The 21034-nt window shown below is 41.4% G+C and overlaps 1 protein-coding gene across 1 annotated transcript in view; it reads right to left on the bottom strand.

Annotated features, from left to right (window-relative positions):
- Window positions 1–21034, bottom strand: part of LOC147019555 (uncharacterized) — a 438487-nt gene that overhangs the window by 264172 nt on the left and 153281 nt on the right. Inside the window, exon 3 of the mRNA XM_085894127.1 lies at window positions 14342–14478. Within this exon, the coding sequence (XP_085750253.1) occupies window positions 14342–14478 (137 nt within the window). The remainder of the gene's footprint in view (window positions 1–14341; window positions 14479–21034) is intronic.

Raw genomic sequence — 21034 nt, 5'->3', positions numbered from 1 at the left:
AAGCCCACCACTCCAGCCATTAAGCAAACACCAGGCATATTTTATCAACACCTTTCATGATCTGAAACATCTCTATCAGAGCTCCTCATAACCGCCTCCTTTCTTGTGTATAAAGCCCTGTCTCCTTCAGCCGCTCCTCATAGCTGAGTCTAGCTAGCTAAGCCCAGAATCAATCTAGTCGCCCAACACTGAACCTTCTCTCTGGCATCTATGTCCTTCCTAAGTTGTGGTGACCAAAACTGCACACAATATTCTTGATGTGTCCCTCACTAAATTCCTGTACAATGTTAACACCACGTCTTTTGATTTCTAATTGATCCCCCTCCAAATACAGCCGAAAAGCCTGTTTGCTTTACCGACAGCTGCCTGCTTACCTCCCGTATCTATTACCACCCCCAGATCCTCCTCCTGTGTGACACGCTCTAAAATTACCCCTTGCATCTTGTAATCTCTATTTTCATTGTTCTTTCCCATCCCCAACACCTTACACTTGTTCAGGTTAAATTCCATCTGACAATCTTTTGCCAAATCTATGCAAGTATCAATACTTTCCTGAATCTGATCTATCTACCTCTTCTATCCCCTTCTGTGTAATCTATCTACCACTTCTGCTATCCACCTTACCTCCACGTTTTGTGTCATCTGCAAATTTGGAAAGCTTACTCTTTCCCCCATTATCTAAATCGTTGATATAAATAATGAATAGTAATGGTCCAAGTGTTGATCCCTGAGGTACCGCACGACTTAACTTCCAACCGGCAAGACATCCTCCCACTCACAGCAACTCTTTGCTTCCTACCACTAAGCCAGTTTGCAATACAATTCGCTACCTGACCAGCCACTCCACAAGCCCTCACTTTGGCTAACAACCTCCGACCTTATCAAATGCCTTCTTAAAATCTAGATGTACTATGTCCACTGCCATTTCCTCATCCACCCAATCAGACACTGATTCATGGAACTTTAAAAGATTTGTTAAACAGGAACTACCTTTGGTAAACCCACACTGACTACCTTTAATTAGTTTGTAATTATTTAAATGGTTCCTCATATGGTCCCCAATAAATGTCTCCAACACCTTCCCCACAACTGAAGTCAAACTAACAAGTCTAGAGTATCCCCAATTCTTCTCTGGATCCTTTCTTAAATCATGGTGTTACATTTGCTACTCTCCAATCCTCCGGTACTTGTCCTGACTCCAGGGAACTATTGAAAATATCCGTTAACATCTCGCTTACCTGCTCAGTCACCACCCTCAATACTCTCAGGTGCATATTATCTGGCTCCGGAGCCGTATCTACTCTTCCTTTACTTCCTCCACTCCAACCTGGATCTTCTGTAATAGCCCTTCCTCACCTCCTTGATAGATATTCTCAGCTACTGGTAATTCTCCTGACTGTTCTTGTGTAAAAGTTGAAGAAAAATACCTGTTTAATAAGCCTGCCATCTCACTTTCATCATTAACCACTCTCCCGGTGCTATTCCTCAATGGGCCCACACTGATCCTAACCTGTTCTTTTCCCCTGATATACTTAAAGAATGCCTTGCTATTGTGTTTAATATTCTTAGCCACGTCCTTCTCATCCTCTATTTTGGCTTGCAAAGTTATTTTCTTCACTTGCCTCTGTTTACTCCGACAGTGATATGAATGTAACTCCAGTCCTGTTATTTTATACCCAATAAATACCTTATGCTTCTCCTTAACAGCATTCCTTATGTCACTGCTCAACCACTCTGGTCTCTTTCTGTTTCTAGTTTTACACCTGATTGGAATGTACTTAATCTGCACTCTACACATTTGCTCCATGAAGGTTTTCCCATTTCTCGAAAGCTGATTGTCCTATTGTTAGCTTCTCCCAATCTGCATCACCCAACTCTCTCCTCCTACCCTCAAGGTTTGCTTTCCTGAAATTTAATAGCCTTACCCTACTATCCTGAACTCTAACCCTTCACAGAATCTTTGCACAAATAATGTTATGGTCACTTGCTCCTAAATGCTCCCAAACCTCCACCTCCTCCACCTTATTGGGAATGTTACTTAAAAGGACGTCTCACACTGCACTCCCCCTTGTGGGCTCATCCACAAACTGGGTTAAAAAGCAATCCTGGACTAAAACTAGGAAATTCTCATCTGCTCTGCCCTTTCCCTGCTCCTGGACCCAATCTATCCCTGGCAGGTAAAATCCCCCATAATCAATACTCTTCCCGTACCACATGCTACAGTGTATATTTATAATGTCGCTTGTTTGCATATATCGTCAGACCTCTGTATCAGGCATCCAAGTAATAACAACCATTCAGAACATGTTTTAATCAAATGAATATTATCCCTGTATTCATGATCCACGTTGCTGGAAAAGACGGAGAGAAGAAACGTCGCTTTGTATCTGCAAGATGAACTCAGACACAAGGCTGTACGTTCAGAAGTCATCGATATCCAGATGAGATTACTCGATCGATTATCCAGCACATCAAAAGAAACAATCATTTCATTATTCCATGCCTTTTTGTATCGCCATGGTTCCGAGTTATTTTCTTAACTTGTCTCAAGGTTTGCCTTCCTGAAATCTAATAGCCTTACTCTACTATCCTTACTTGACTTTTGAAATCCATCGAACAGTACAAATACATCTGCACTGCTGAGGAAGAGGTGCGTCTTAGCATTGCCAAGCAACTGCTTGGTGCATTGACTCTGCCTCGTAAATATAAAGCTTGTGTTTGTAAAAACGTCAAAAATGATGTAAAAAAGGTGAGAATATCTGCTTGCAATCTTCAAGCATGCCCCGCTATCCTTTGTCCGTGCTCTCCCTTTTTCATTGCTGAATGTCAAGCAAGGAAGCAGGACTTCCATTTTTTTTAAGTCGTTGGCATGACTCAGCCAGGGTTCTTACAGAAGGGAAAGTTCTGGTGTCCTGCATAATGCATGCCTATCTTTATGGTCTAGAACATTTCCATGCTTTAGTCTGAAAAAGTGGCACTGACAGAGAGACAACAACAGAGGCAGCAGATCTCTGAGAACAACTGGGTCAGGAAGATTGTGGGAATGAAGAGGGTGGATATGAGGAGGATGGATGAACTGGGGGAGAAGATTGGTGTGCAAGTAACCTTGACGGGGAGATTGGGAAAACACTGAAGTGGGCTGGACACTTGGTGCAGATGGAGGGAGAGAGAATGGCAGTATGGGCATGCTCATAGGTTGAGGAGGAGAAGTAGATGAGATGGTAGGATTGTGTGATGAGGGATATCAATAAGGTCGGGTGGTTGGAGAGTGGAGAGAGTTGGCTAGGGACAGAAAGAAGTGGAGGAGTATTGTGGACAAGGCAGGGCAGAAGAGTGGTACCATCGGACCTCACACCTTCTTGAGGAAAGATAAAGAGAAGATTTAGTTGCTTAAAGAATGCAAACACAATCCACTTCATCAAATATATAAAGCTCGTTCATTATCAATTTCATTAAATATATAACACATATTTATTATGTCTGCACATAGGATGCACCGCAGTATCTGCAAGCATGCCCCACCAGTGTGTAATATATATATATATATATATATATATATATATATATATATATATATATATATATATATATATATATATATATATATATATATATACATATACATATATAAATATATATACATATACATACATATACATATACATTTATATGTATATATACATATACATATATATACATATACATATATATGTATATATAGATATACATATATATGTATATATATACATATACATATACATATATATGTATATATACATATACATATATATATACATATACATACATATATATATATACATACATATACATATATACATACATATACATATATACATATATATATATACATATATATATATATATACATACATATATATATACATACATATATATATACATATATATATACATATATATACATATATATATATATATATACATATATATACATATATATATATATATATATATACACATATATACATATATACATATATACATATATACACACATACATACATACATACATATATACACACATACATACATACATACATATATACATATATACATATATACATATATACATATATACATATATACATATATACATATATACATATATACATATATACATATATACATATACATATATATATATATATACATACATCAGATGCACCTCCTGACTTTTATGGTGAGCATCACAGCAGATTATGTCTCACACCGTGTGAGACAATCTGCGGTGATGCTCACCATAACATTCAGGAGGTGCATCTGATGTATAAATGATTAATGTGATTATCATTGGTTCGAAATTTATTGGTATATTATCCTGATGAGGGCAAATAAGCCCGAAATCTGGATCGGTGGTTCCATTTGATGTTTAAGTGATGATGACCATATAATCTTTGTCTCTTTGGCAGAGTCACTGGGCCGAAGCCTCTGTATTGGAAGCGACGCTTTGGTGTGGACTGTTGTCCAATGGGGATCAGCGGACTGCTCATCACACTCCTCATGTTTCGATTATATTTCATTCAATTGGATAATAAGGGGTTAATTGGTTGACAAATTGTTCCTTAATTGATTGTAGATGAGATGTCACATACTTTTCGCAATTCGTGGCAACCAGGATTGGATGTGTGGTCAGCACCCCATCAAGCCTCGTTCCCATCATCTAAAAATCCCCATCATTATTTTTCTATTTATTTCTCACGTATTCATGCCTTTGTTTTACTTCTCCTTCTTGCATGCACATAAAAGCTGCACAGGAAGAAACCGACCAAAATACGCTGTCCACGAACCTATTGAACCAATAAACGTTGCTGACGTGGGGAGGCAATGGAGCTGGATGAATTAGAATGGACTTGGCAGACACAGCACGGCTTGTCGAATGATCAGTGACCAGTTCCCCACTCGAACAATGGGTAGGAGCCATCTCTACCCATCAATGTTGGAGGCCAATGGGCACGGCCATACTGAATTGTGTAACGTCAGCCAGATCTGGCGAGAACCAATGAGAACCCATGAGGAGCCACAAGAACCAAGGAGAACTCAGAAGAACTGAGGACACACAAGAACTGAGGAGAACAACCAAGGCTCACCGAGAAGCGATGAGAACTGACCAGAAGGGAAACCAGCCCGTCCATCAGTATCAAAGGCTCAGTGCGGATCGCACCGTAAGAGCTGAGTTGCAGTTGGCAGTTGCAGTGGGAATTGGAGTTATAGTTGCGTAATTGGGTTGTTCCTGTTTCTCTGCTTGCTCTCTTGCTCTTCTCTCTAGGTCTTCTGTTCCTGGAGTTGAAGGGAGTTGGGAGCTTGCCAAAGCAGCAGGGATGCCCAGAAAACTTGGTGTGGTTGAGGTGGACTGAGCAAGTCTGGAGGGGAGTCTTTGCCCAACTGAAGCTAGCATCTTTTGGGATGAATGGTATGATCGTACCACTGCTTATTCTCAATCTGAAGAGGGAAGTACTTTCGTCTCAATGGACTTTCCCTTTTCTCTCTCTTTGTCTGGCTTCACATAACATGTTCCCTGAATGGTGTCAGAGTCCATCAGGCTTCGAGGCTAAGTGGACTATTTTTCGGGACATCAATCCTGGTATGATGTAGCTCTGGCATCCTACCAATTCATGATACAATATGCATATTACATACATATGTATATATATATATATATATATATATATATATATATATATATATATATATATATATACATATATATGCGAAATGTTTGTGAATAAAATCATCCAAAGTACAAAAGTTGCAGAAACCCTTGATAGAAACAAGAGAGAATGGTTCAAATTGTTCTTGGAATGGAAAGAATTATGATTATTGTGGAGAACAGGTATAAATGGAAGTCAACAGTATTCTGCTGTAGTGTATGCAAACTTTTTGGCCTGACTGTATATATATATATATATATATATATATATATATATATATATATATATATATATATATATATATATATATATATATATATATATATATATATATATATCAAACTATAAATGTATATATGTATATATATATATATATATATATATATATATATGTATATATATCAAACTATAAATGTATATATACATATATATATATATATATATATATATATATGTATATATATATCAAACTATAAATGTATATATACATATACATATATATATATATCAGACTATAAATGTATATATATATATATATATCAAACTATAAATGTATATATATATATATATATATATCAAACTATAAATGTATATATATATATATATATATATATCAAACTATAAATGTATATATATATATATATATATATATATATATATATATATATATATCAGACTATAAATGTATATATATATATATATATATATCAAACTATAAATGTATATATATATATATATATATATATATATATCAAACTATAAATGTATATATATATATATATATATATATCAAACTATAAATGTATATATATATATATATATATATATCAAACTATAAATGTATATATATATATATATATATCAAACTATAAATGTATATATATATATATATATATCAAACTATAAATGTATATATATATATATATATATATATATATATATATATATATCAAACTATAAATGTATATATATATATATATATATATATATATATATATCAAACTATAAATGTATATATATATATATATCAAACTATAAATGTATATATATATATATATATATATATATATATATATATATATATATATATATATATATATATCAAACTATAAATGTATATATATATATATATATATATATATATATATATATATATATCAAACTATATATGTATATGTATATGTATATATGTGGACGGAATTGAGAAAGAGAATGCAAAAGAGGAAACCTACCAATCTGACTGAACTCAACTAACACTGTCATGAAGAACGGGTTTATATATATATATATATATATATATATATATATATATATATATATATATATATATATATATATATATATATATATATATATATATATATATATATATATATATATATATATATATATATATATATATATAATGCTTAATAATAAGCCCATTTTCTTTCCGATTACAACCAGGATAGCAATATATTTGGTGAGGTGATAACCTCCGACCATCAAATATAGTATCAAATGTGAAAAAAATAACTCGATTAAGACCTTACCATGATCGGTAAAATCGGTGGAGGAGGAGTCACGTGACCTCTCATCTGCGCTAATCATTCAAAAACCGAACATAGTACAAATAAAACCTATACTTACATTTAAAGGTAATTTTATTGCTCATCGAAAGACGTAACTCTAAAGGGTGAAAAGAGTTTGGAGAGAAAAAAAATAGGTTGCCATCTTAGCTAACTTCACCAAATATACACCTCAAATATACATGCATCATTTGGTTTTCAAAAAACCAAGTTAATATCGTGATTTGATTTTTTGATTGTATATTGATCGTAGGTGTTTGATATATATTTCATTGGAGATGTCTCACCTCAAATGAACAATTTTTTGTTGCGTGTATTTGTGTATTGTTGGTAGAAACGGGAATTCGGTGTAAAAATTCTGTGACAAAATATGGTTATGGGTGGAGCCGGTAACCTTGGCAACCATTATTTTATTGTTTTGATTTTCATAAGGTTTCTGGTCACTATCACAGAAATATTCAATCACAGGCGAGATATATTTAATCTCTTGAAATATCATCGATGTCTCCGACGTCTTAACGATGTCATATCTGATGGGCCACTCAAGAAAGACGTACGTAACGTGTCGGGGTTGGAGTTTGTTTCCAGAGCCGTGAGACAATGAACTCTTTTGTTACATATTAAAACAAGGCATAAAATAACATTTTGGATGTTTCTGGGTGAGCTTTCCCATGACCTTGAATGAGGTTCTGATTGAGCATTTCTCGACTCGCTGTAAACTGGTCTCACTCACTGAGAGATCTCACTGTAAACTGGTCGATGGAAGAAAAAAACAAGTGACGCCACCTCCCTGAGAAGAGGAAGAAGAGGCTGCAGAGGTATAATCGGTTGCCCATCTCCATATTATATAAAACAAACATTTTGTTTGTTTGTGACGTCACTGCTTTGAGCTCCCAAAGTCAATTCACAGAAAAAAAAAAAACATTCAATGAGATCATATATTTAACCACGATGCAACCAAATAGGTGGCTTAAACAGGCATGAGAAGGTCATTTGGCCCATTATTGCTGTGTTGCACTCTAGAGTTAACTTATTTACTAACATGAGGTCATTTCTTTACTACAGCTTCACTCCTTTACACCTTGCATGGCCTGCAGACCCCATTAGACACTTTACACCCCTTAGACCCTTTAATACCCACTTAGATCCTTTTGAGACGTATCGACCATCTTTGACCCTTTTGACACTTTTCAGACACATAGACCTTTTAAGACCCTTTGGACACCTCAGACCGCTTTTGCTCTTTCGCTCTTAGACCCCTTTAGACATTTAGACCCATTTAAAACCCTGAGACGCTTTAAACACTTTAGACCCCATTTTGACCTTTTAAGAACCTTAAGCCACTCTCGATCCCTCTACACCCCTTGGAAAATCGAAAAAAGTTCCCCCGATAATAGTTTTTGAAGACATTTGGCGTGCACCGTTCGCATCACATCACAAGTTGAAATGACGAATCAAAACTGACATCCCAAAGTGAAACGGTCGTAGAAAAGTGAAATTGAAACTCCTGATCAATGGATCATCGAATGGGAAACCAGGATGAAATGCTGTGAGAAATACCAAATGGAAATTGCCAAAAGCGAAACTATGGGGAGTATAGAGAGAGGGGGCAGGTTGGGGACTGAAGAAGCAATGTGGAGAGGGATAGGTGTCTGTCGGTGATCGGTTGGCATGGAAAGAACTTTGGTGGTCTTCCATCAGGTGGTCGGCCCAAAAGGTGCCGAAATTATATTCCCAACCAAGCGCAGGACTTCAGAGGAACAACAAGCATGCATTGGAGAAAGAGAAAGAGAAAAAAAGAGAGAGAAAGAAAGAGAAAGAGAGGGAGAGAGAGGTAGGTGTGGGAGGAAGGTGCTGGCTGCACTGTATTGGGAGTGGGGACAGCAAGGATGGGACAAAGAGAGAGAGAGGGAGAGAGAGAGAGAGAGAGAGAGAGAGAGAGAGAGAGAGAGAGAGAGAGAGAGAGAGAGAGAGAGAGAGAGAGAGAGAGAGAGAGAGAGAGAGAGAGAGAGAGAGAGAGACAGAGACATAGACAGAGACAGAGACAGAGACAGAGAGAGAGAGAGAGAGACAGAGAGAGAGAGAGAGAGAGAGAGAGAGAGAGAGAGAGAGAGAGAGAGAGAGAGAGAGAGAGAGAGAGAGAGAGAGAGAGAGAGACAGAGACAGAGACAGAGACATAGACAGAGACAGAGACAGAGACAGAGAGAGAGATAGAGAGAGAGAGAGAGAGAGAGAGAGAGAGAGAGAGAGAGAGAGAGAGAGAGAGAGTGAGACAGAGACAGAGAGAGAGACAGAGAGAGAGAGAGACAGAGAGAGACAGAGAGTGAGACAGAGACAGAGAGAGAGACAGAGAGAGACAGAGAGAGACAGACAGAGACAGACAGAGACAGACAGAGACAGAGAGAGACAGAGAGAGACAGAGACAGAGACAGAGACAGAGACAGAGACAGAGACAGAGACAGAGACAGAGTCAGAGAGAGAGAGAGAGAGAGAGAGAGAGAGAGAGAGAGAGAGAGAGAGAGAGAGAGAGAGAGAGAGAGAGAGAGAGAGAGAGAGAGAGAGAGAGAGAGAGAGACAGAGAGAGAGAGACAGAGACAGAGACAGAGACAGAGACAGAGAGAGAGACAGAGAGAGAGAGAGAGAGAGAGAGAGAGAGAGAGAGTGAGAGAGAGAGAGAGAGAGAGAGAGAGACAGAGACAGAGAGAGAGAGACAGAGAGAGAGAGAGAGAGAGAGAGAGAGAGAGAGAGAGAGAGAGAGAGAGAGAGAGAGAGAGAGAGAGAGAGAGAGAGAGAGAGAGAGAGAGAGAGAGAGAGAGATAGAGATAGAGATAGAGATAGAGATAGAGATAGAGATAGAGATAGAGATAGAGATAGAGATAGAGATAGAGATAGAGAGAGGGGTGGGGTGGGGGTAGGGGAGTTAGCAGAGAGAATATGTAATGCTTTATGAAAGAAAAAAGAAAAAAAACCACACACATTAGTGTTTGGCCGATATCGACAATTTTTCAGGAATCGGCAGGTTAGAGTCAGTGTGATTACTAACGACAGTACGTACTGGATACCACTCAAAAACCTGGAGTAGCTTTCACCGAAAAACAAATTTGCATTTATATATCCATTTCAGGGAGATGTTCACAAACATTAATCTTCATAAACAGCTGCATGTGATGGGTGGAAAAAAAAGAATTTGCACGGGAATTGAGAAAACACGTTAACACGGCAAACGGCTTGGAAATTGGGTGTCATTTCACAACAACTTGCTTTGGATGACGGAGCACGAACCACTCTCTCAGGATGACGGAGCACGAACCACTCGCTCAGGATGACGAAGCACGAACCACTCTCTCAGGATGACGGAGCACGAACCACTCGCTCAGGATGACGGAGCACGAACCACTCGCTCAGGATGACGGAGCACGAACCACTCTCTCAGGATGACGGAGCACGAACCACTCGTTCAGGATGACGGAGCACGAATCACTCTCTCAGGATGATGGAGCACGAACCACTCGCTCAGGATGACGGAGCACGAACCACTCGCTCAGGATGACGAAGCACGAACCACTCTCTCAGGATGACGGAGCACGAACCACTCGCTCAGGATGACGGAGCATGAACAACTCTCTCAGGATGATGGAGCACGAACCACTCGTTCAGGATGACGGAGCACGAATCACTCTCTCAGGATGACGGAGCACGAACCACTCGCTCAGGATGACGGAGCACGAACCACTCTCTCAGGATGACGGAGCACGAACCACTCGCTCAGGATGACGAAGCACGAACCACTCTCTTAGGATGACGGAGCACGAGCCACTTGCTCAGGATGACGGAGCACGAATCACTCTCTCAGGATGACGGAGCACGAACCACTCACTCAGGATGACGGAGCACGAACCACTCGCTCAGGATGACGGAGCACGAACCACTCTCTCAGGATGACGGAGCACGAACCACTCGCTCAGGTTGACGGAGCACGAACCACTCTCTCAGGATGACGGAGCACGAACCACTCACTCAGGATGACGGAGCACGAACCACTCGCTCAGGATGACGAAGCACGAACCACTCTCTCAGAATGACAGAGCACGAAGTTGCCCCTCAAGGTCCTGCTGATCCCTGCTCATGCTCCAGGTCATCACACGAACCTCGACGAATATTCGGAGCAAGTGAAATTTATTTTCCTGCCTCTGAATTCAACCTCATTGCTCCAGCCCATGGATTTCAATGTGATCTGCTCATTCAAGCTCGACTAACAACATAGAGCATTTTCCAAGGTGGTGCAGGCAACTGAAGAAGAGGAAGGCCTTACCCTGAGGGAGCTCTGAAAGTCTTATGACATTTATAAGACAGTCAAGAACATAGGAGCAGCCTGAGATGAGGTGAAGCAATCAAATATGAATGGTATCTGGAGGAAGCTGTGTCTACATTTTGTAAACAGCTCCGAAGGATTCAAGTTGCAGCCAGTTGTGGAGAAGATCATCTTGGGAAGGGAGCTCCAGCTGGAGATCGCGGCCAATGGCATTCAGCAGTTGGTCGAGTCCCATGCTGAGCAGCTCAGCAATGAAGATCTTATGGAGCTCGAGTCACAGAACAAGGCTGCTGAAACCAAGGAAGAAGAAGTCCCTGAGGTCGAACTCCAGAAAATGTTCACCGCAAAAGATCTGCCTCATGCATTCAAGACCATTGAAACCGGTTTTAATGAGATTGAAAAAGACGAGTTCAACTTGGAATGCTTCAACAAAGCTTCCAAGGCAGTGTGGGATGATCCAGCCTGCTACAAAGCTCATCTACATGTACGTGCTAATGGTGAACGACTGCAGCTGTAGAGGAACCCAAGCAGCGTCTGAAATACCAAAGGGCTTACCTTGCGTAGCTTTTTTTTGGTTGCTTTATGCAGCTTTCTTTGGTTGGAAGAGCATGGGAGGAGTATATATGTGTATATATATATATATATATATATATATATATATATATATATATATATATATATATATATATATATATATATATATATATATATATATATATATATATATAACATCAGAGCCTTGCAGGGATGAACATGCTACAAATCTTTTTGCATTTGCTCCAGTGCAAACAGCGAAACAAGGGACAAGGGTTCAACGGTGGAATTTAGCTCACGGCCATCTCATCGTTAGGCTGTTTGCGTGCGTGCCATTAGCAGGCACTTGATTTAGGTTCGTTTGGGAAATTATGGTGCATGCAGCATAAATCATGGTGCAATAGATGCAGCCCTGCAGCATCGGAAATCTCTAGGCGTGAAAGAAAGCAGTTCTAGGCTGTGTTCAGCAAGGGAAAAGTGGAAACGTTATTCCTATAATTAGAGCTAGTCAAGTCACAGGTGGGTAAAGAATGCTTGGAATAGCCACAGGTGTATTCAAAGCATTTGACGGCAGCTAAAAGTCCCATAGATAATAAAAAGACAAAAGAAAAAAAATTAATTTCAACTGCAGGAGATAATTTGATGTTGAAAAAGCAACTTTGACTCTTCGTGAGAGTTCTGTGTTTGCATAAAGGAAGGAAGTATGTTTTCCTGGACAGCCCGTTTCATTTTTTTTTTTTTTTAAACAGTGAGTTAAGGCCCGTGGTGGAGTTTGTACATACATCGCATGCTGGACAAATGCATGAGGAGACATCAATGGACTTTTTCATTAATTACAAAAGCATTCGTAGACAATGAACACATCAACGTAGTTTATGAGAATATAACTTCAGATCCATCCCAGTATCCCAACTCAAGAGCTTAGATGGGATTGGTGAACAGGTCAACTGATTAAAGAATGGCGAACCATAGAGATTCCTCCGAGACAGTACAAAGCGAAGAAGCATTTCAAACATATCAATGAAATTCATAGTTTCTGCACTTATCTATATAGAGCATCTCCATCGAAGTGGAAGGAGTTTGTGCAACGACTTTAATGTGTCTGAATAAGTACTGCTTCCTGATTCAATTGGAGGAATCTTAAACCTGCAAGAAGCCTTGTGTTGGCTTTGTGGTTAAGGTGGCTAACTTGGGACCTTAGAGTTCTGATTTTAAGCCCTTGTTTACCGTTGAATCAACACCAGATGGGGTTGACTCAGCCAATGATGAGGTCGGCAAAATGAGTACCAATGTACTAGGGTAATAACCATTTGGGGTAACTTGTGCTGGAATGGACATTAGTCCGGGACTGTACTCCTTGCCAATGAACCTGTCTTGGCAGCCCTACATGCCTTTATGGTGTGAAAGGAATGGTATTATTAATTATTATTATTATTATTATTATTATTATTAAACCTGCAAGAGAATCGCTGCCTTGTAGTGCAAATGAAAAACTGGGAATCTAGGGGTAACCCCAATGCTTTCCCTGAGATCACTATATATTCTCTCCAGATTTTTATCCACACACTTTTTGACATAAACAGGACAGCGGGTGGACATTGTAATCGGCTCTGTCTGTCTGTCTGTCTATCTGTCCATTACGCTATCTCCTCCAAAACGGGGTTGAGTAGAAATTCACCAAACTTGGTAGTTATGCTCAGCTCATGGCAATAAGGTGCAAGAGCAGTGCCATTTTGGCCCCGGCCCATTGTCAAAGGGTCAAATACCGAAAAATCTAATCAGGGGAACATCTTTAAACCTTTTATCATGAAAGTTTGCATATGCTATCAACATTGGGGGGACGCATGAAATATGTAACAATTTTGGGGATTCTATCCCCGGTTCATGCCCCAGGGAAGTGGGGGACCGAGGTTCACGAGGATCAAAATGGGAAAAAATTTTAACCTTAAAATTTGATATTGTGTCAAAGCTGGTGGAACTTTTTGCAATCTTTCAACTTTGCCTTAGGTGGATAGCGTGGGGATTTGTGATGGCATGCCATCGACTTCACTCTCGTTTTTCTTTTACCACTGTGAGGTTTGTAACGATTTATCACAAGTAATCTTGCGGTTTTCATCGGAAAGTGAGAGGGGGGAAAGCAAAGATGGGGAAGGAAACATTGAGAAGAAGACAAGGAAAGGAAGGATCATCAAGATTGTGAAGAAGCGAGTGTGAAGCTGTGCTGAAACGTTTTGACGTACCTGTGACAAGACTGTGGAGAGGCAGGAGGTGTGTGGAAGACACGCGAGTACCATTGGTACGGTGTTTTGCTGAGTGCTTGAAGGAGGCTGGGTCTGTACTCTGGGTCGATGCACCACAAGGAACCTTTCCCAATCGCCTGCATAAGGATAGAACAAAGGGAAAAGTGTCCTGTATGCAAAGAAAACATAATGTACTATTGTGATAGCAATTACATAGATTATAATAAATAGAGCTGTGATTGATTTGATAAGATGATTATTGATTGGTTATAGTCGTGGATAGAACCATGATAACCTTATGTATTCTTCTTGTTTTCAAAATGGTGGATCTTTGGATTTGGTCCTCTGACACCCACCCGCACCTCCCCTCCGCTGTTTCAATTGTTTAATTCTCTGATCATCATATATTTTGATTTCATGCAATATAACACCTGTACTTATTTTGTTTACAATGAAGTAGCTTTATGTTTCTGGTGTTGTGCATTTTATATCTTACTATAATTCACCGTCTGTCCATCTGTCTATTCCCAGGTACCGCAAAAACGGCTGAACCGATCGCAACCATTTTTTGGGTGTGTAATCCTGGGACCCCTTGGAGTAAAATAGGCATAAATATAATAACATGACCCCCTTGACGGCTCCCGTAGGGAGCGGGTACTTCGAGTTTGTACAATGACAAGTGTGAATCGGTGCTTTCAGAAGTTTTTAAAAAAAACAAAAAAGACAATTCATAACAAGTTCAATTTTGTTTTAAAGAAACGAGAAGCAAGCGCTCCCCACGGATGGTGAACGTCTTCTCGTCTCATCGGCCAGCGAAGCTGCGATCAAGCCGGGAAATGTACAGTGTGGGCCATGTTGGTACGCGCGGAGCGGGCACGTTGATCGGCGCTGGTCGGACGCCCGCGTGGGCATGCGGGACCCTCGGCCGGTCACCAGGGCGTGGCCCGGGGGTGTTTGCGGGATGATTCGCGTGCCAATTTTGGTATGGGCAATTCGTGTCGTGTCGTGGGGTTGGAGCGGAGTATTGCCGCTGTCTGAGATGGCCTTGCCGGAAACGAAGTGAGGCGGTTTCCAGCCAAAGTTAGCAGACCACGTGAGGGGTCAGGACCAATCAGAGCGCCCGATTCAGGTGATGACGTTTCGCTTTGGGGTGGCCCCTCCTCCCACGCTGCAAGTCCTATAAAGGTCGGAGCGGTCCCTGCGCTTCTCTTCCTCCGCTTCTCTTCCACTCTCGCCTCGCCCTCGTTGACACCGCCACAACCCGTCTCCTGCTGTCTGGGCTCCGCCTCATCGTCTCCGCCCACATGACATCGACCCCACCCGCCAACCTGGTCTCGCCTACCACTCCGTCCACGCACCCTGGACTCCGCCCTTCTCCACTCAAGCCCCTCCCACAGGAACACAGTCACCATATGCTCTGCTGAAGCGAGAGACAACGCGCCCACTGTCGGGTGCCACACTACGGAGCATCCCCCCCCCCCCCAAAATGTATTGGTGGCACGTTCGTGCGATCAAGAACGAAGGTACCGAGAACGTAGCCTCAACTCCTTTCCCTTATTGTTTCAATACTCCCTCTTCATCGGCTTTTGTGTGTGTGTGTGTGTGTGTGTGTGTGTGTGTGTGTGTGTGTGTGTGTGTGTGTGTGTGTGTGTGTGTGTGTGTGTGTGTGTGTGTTGGCACCTGTATGCTTAAGTAAGACTGCAGAAGATCGTTATTGTTGTTATTATTATTGTTATTATTCTCACGCTAAGTCTGCTCTGTGTCAGCTTTTGCAAGTTGCCTGTTTATTTGCTACACCACATGTCTCTCTCCCCTATCTCTGCACAACACACCCCAATAAATCTTTATCGTACCACATCCCTTTCCTCACCCATTGTAATAAATCATTATTCGGAATGTTCCCAGCTTGTCTTTGTCTTTTCTTCCATTGATCCAGCATGGTCCGAATCCGAGCTTAGCCAGGACTTTATTCCCAACGATCCGTTCCTTTTAGCCGGTACGTCCTTGGCAGTGTTGCTCAGCTGCATCCGATCCGGTAAAGTGATCCGGTTCAGACAAGGCGTACCGAGGGAGTGTTCCCCGGTAATTAAATCACGTGATTAATTAGGTAACCCGATTAACCCATAGACGGGAGGACCCAAGGTCACGCGGTTGAGTTATTGGCGTCCACGGTCGGTTAAGCGACTTGCCACATCACGGAATTATCAGTGTGCGACGGCCTACAATTCCGGGGAGCCTGGTGGGAGCCGAGATAGCTTCTCCCCCCCCCCCCCCGCCAAGTGGTCTTCTCACCCGACCCCCAACAATATATATATATATATAAATATGCATATATATATGTATATATATGTGTATATATATATATATATATGTATACTGTATATATATATATATATATATATATATATATATATATATATATATATATATATATATATATGTTCCCGGCATTCCCCGAAGAGACGAGAAGACGTTCACCATCCGTGGGGAATCCGCTGCTGCCAGCGAGGGCCAAAGGTACATCATTATGGATAAATCCATGCACGTTTTGCGAGCGGCGTATGTGTCTGCCTTCGAGCACATTCTATACAGTGCGCAGGGTTCGGCCATTACGCATGTGGCCAGCGCTCGCGTTCGCACGACTCTGCTCGCGTGTGCGTGGGGCGAACACCAATATGTGTCAGATATTTGGTTGAAAAGGAACAAGCCGCTTCTACTCCGCACACTCGTATCTGGCCCAACATGGCGTGGAGTCGTCTTTATCGGCCTCCGTACGTGTTTCGTGCAGCGTGGGCGTCGTGCTGGCTGAGTTTCCTGTGTTGGGAAAAACACCATTCGTGCAGCCTCTTAAGAGGTATTCATTCGTATGCCTTTTTAATGCAACCGGCAATCTTCCCCAGATCATCGAAAGCTCGAGTCGATAATCCCGCACTGCTAAACGCACTATATAACTCGTTGCACACATTGGGTTTCGGACTCGCTTGGGAACGAGGGCTCTGCGCTGCAGTTTCCTCACAGCGGCGCCGCACGTGCTGGCCTCAATGAGGGCCCACCTCACAGCGAAGGCGCATGTGGCTGATTTACCTCAGGAATAATCAGATGGAAAGAAGAGTAGGGACGAAATGAAGAAGAAAATGATGTAAGCAAACCTCGCTATGAGATCATCGCAACGCACGCCCCAGTTTTGCTGCTAGACAAAAGGAAAGGGACTATCTACATGTATAATAATGGATTAACTGTCTTGGGACACCTATCTGTTGGGTGCATGCGGTTCCGAGAACCGCAACAAAAAAAAAATATACATATATATATAAATATATATATATATATAAATATATATATATATATATATATATATATATATATATATATATACATACACACACACACACACACACACACACACACACACACACACACACACACACGTGTGTGTGTGTGTGTGTGTGTGTGCAAAGATTTGGTCAGATTGGGGATTGACAAAGAAGGCTCATTGGAATGGCTAAGGAGAGGTCAGCACAACTGGGATGGAGAACGAATCATTATAAATGCCCAAGACTAAGGACACTGCACCAATGGCGTTAAGAAAATGGTGGGAGCCTAAGTTAATCGGACAGGTGTGGGTTCAGCAAGGCAGAAACAGAAAGTACGAGCCACCTTCTATCAGGATGTAAAAACACTCATGTCAGAACAGCCATATACACGGAGGCACAACGAGGTATGTGGAGTAATCCATTGGCACATCTGCAAAAAAAAATCTCCAAAGACAGGTGCAAAGAGAACATGTCACACATGAAACCGAAACAACAATGAATACAACCCCAACAATTTCAAAAAAGAGGTGAACAGAAATCATGAACAGATACGTTTCTTAACATATAGTTTGGTGGCTCTAAAACTGGAAATAAACCCCGCAGAGTCCCAGAAAACTCACGGAAACATGAACCAAAACAATCACTGAAAACAAGGAAGTGGTTCTCATGTATGACCTAATGATCCCATCGAGCATGGACATGGAAAAGCACTGCGACTGAATATAGGTCAGAGATACAAAAAAGAGTAGAAGGTATTGGTAATTGAGGTGTTAATCCCAGTGATTTTGGCCTAAACAACGTGGAAATCAAGAAAATGATCAAATTATAGCAAGAACTCAAAAACGAAGTGAAAAGATCCTGGAATCTCAAGAACACGGAAATTGTACCAGTGATTATTCGAGCAACGGGAATGATGAAGAACAACCTGAAAGACAACTTAAAAGCCACCCCTGGGAATATTACTTCAAACGAACTACAGCTGAATGCTGTCCTGGGCTCGGTGACGATCCTGAAAAGAGCCCTCAGAACATTCCTAACCCCCCCACCACCGCTCCTACGGAAACAGAGGTGGATACTTCGAGACCTGTGAGGAATGCTTTCCATCCTTTGAAACCCACATATGGAGAAAACAACCAATGACTGGCACTGGTGCGAGCGAGCGCGCGCACATGCACGCACGCACACACGTTTGCACTGTCTAGTCTGGGTTTGACTCCAAATTCCAACCATAAAGCTTCGGAATTCTGTTTCATAGGGAAAGTCCTACCCGCGAGCATGAGTTAGTGTACATTAAGCATCCTGGAGCATCTTTCGATGAAGAGAACGAGAGAGCCTGAGTATGTTATAAATTCATTCTTAAACTTCAGACAGAAAGTGGCCCTGGTCTTCTCGGACGTTCGGTCACATCACGTTACACTGCTTGCCATTTCAAGTCGCTGTGTCGGCAGCAGCTCCTACACAATCAGGATGAACAAATTCACCCGCCCACTTGTATTCACAAGACATGAACTTGAGATACATTGAATCGTCAGCTCATTGTATACGCATAATACCAAATCGCTCCCATTCATTCGAACCGAACACTGTTCACTCATGGTGACGTTCATCCTTATGCCTCTGTGTTAACAATCCATTTTGCAATAAATAAGTATATCCTTTTTGTCTAAGTGAGCTAATTTTCATCCAATCATCGCTTACACATTGTACAGCAAGGGGGCATTATGCGTCGTGACATCACGGCCAAGTGAAGTGTTAAATTTCTTCTTGGTGGATAAGTAACATCGAAGCAGATGGAAGGTCAGAAACTGAGCAGCTGTTGTAGTTGTGTCCAAATTAAATTTTGACTCCAATAGGGATGGCCAAGCCAGAATGGGATGAGCATGGATCAGAGCTTTGTTAACCCTCAAAGAAAGAAATCGCTTTCCATGCAAGCTGCACTGTTCGCTCGGGCGCACACAGGTCCGGTGCTCGCTTAGCACAACACACACAGCTGTCAGGAAGCATTTGCCAGAAACCTGATACACAAATACCCTTGGCATGCACCATCCACCTTACATAGCTCATGATCTGGCTGATTATAACCGCAAGTGGAGCTTCCGAGTCATCTTAGGACAGTCCGGACGACTGCAAGTAATTCCAATCCCACTAAATGTTACACAGTTGCTAAATATTCGAAGTGAAGTATTGAACATTGAAAAAAAAATGTATTTGAAAAACTTACAGACCTAGGTTTAAGAATCATCAATTAAAATTCGAGTTGGCCTGTTCGGTGCTCTCACCTGGCCGATGGTACTGGGAACCAGGTTAAATTTATCGTATCCGGATCCGGATCTTCACCACAATCGAATCAATTCATCCTCGTCACACACCCAATCTGTCAATAACCTTTTGAGATATCCTCTTCGCAGCCAGACACAGACAGACAGATCGGGGTGAAAACATAACTTCCGTTCACCTTTGGTGGCGGGAGTAATAACCACGTACTAGCGGTTATGGAAAGCCCCTGGGGGAGTTGTACTCAACACATAAGGGATCCCTAGTTTAGATATTTCCAAAGTGATTTTGTTTAGTAATGTTACCCTTCCCCTTATATAAGGGACGGGGGAAATGCATTGGGTGTGTATAGAAGGTTCAAATTTCCCCCCTTCGCAACCCTTTCCTTTCTGAAATCCCTGTCGTCATCAATCCCTTGCAATCCCTCCACCCTATCCTCCCCCCACACCTACTCACTGCACAATCATGCACACATGACATCCACACATTACATGACAGTACATTACAAAATCACACATTCAAAGCGATTGCAAGCCAATTCCAACATTATCTACGACCTCCACAACGCGCCGGTTCAGTGCTGCCATCACAACTGCAAGACAGTTCCAACGTTAACTGCGACCTCCACAATGCACCGGTTCGGCACTGCCAACACCACTGCAAGGCAATTCCAATGCATGCACCAATGAGGGTCAAAGGGTGCTGCAGTGACCTTCGCTCTCCGAGGCCATGCCTCACCCCGAACCCCATAAAAGACGGTACATTCCACGGAACGGAGCTGGCTTGCTCATGTCCAAGGAACGGAATGAGGAATGACGAGAGCTGCTTGCACCTGGAAAATGTGAGCTGCCTTGGACTAAACTCTAAAGGGACGGAACGGGACGAGATGTGCCAGAGAAAATCTCCATGAGTGAACAGGCAGCACAAGTTCATTGGGACACAGTGGCCATGTTTACTGATTTCCATGATCTTTCCTTGATGTTCCTACAGTTTAATTTATCTTCCTCAGACGCATAAAAGAGCGATAAAATAATTATCAACGATTCGCCGTCTTGAGTCGTCCAGGCGAGGGCACCGACATGCCGAATCACACTTTCCTCCAGCA

This window comes from Eptatretus burgeri, chromosome 9 (genome assembly GCF_056783735.1).
Source record: "Eptatretus burgeri isolate ZD-2024b chromosome 9, Ebu_testis_v1, whole genome shotgun sequence".
Lineage (NCBI taxonomy): Eukaryota > Metazoa > Chordata > Myxini > Myxiniformes > Myxinidae > Eptatretus > Eptatretus burgeri.
This window is presented reverse-complemented; position numbering and strand designations above follow the sequence as displayed.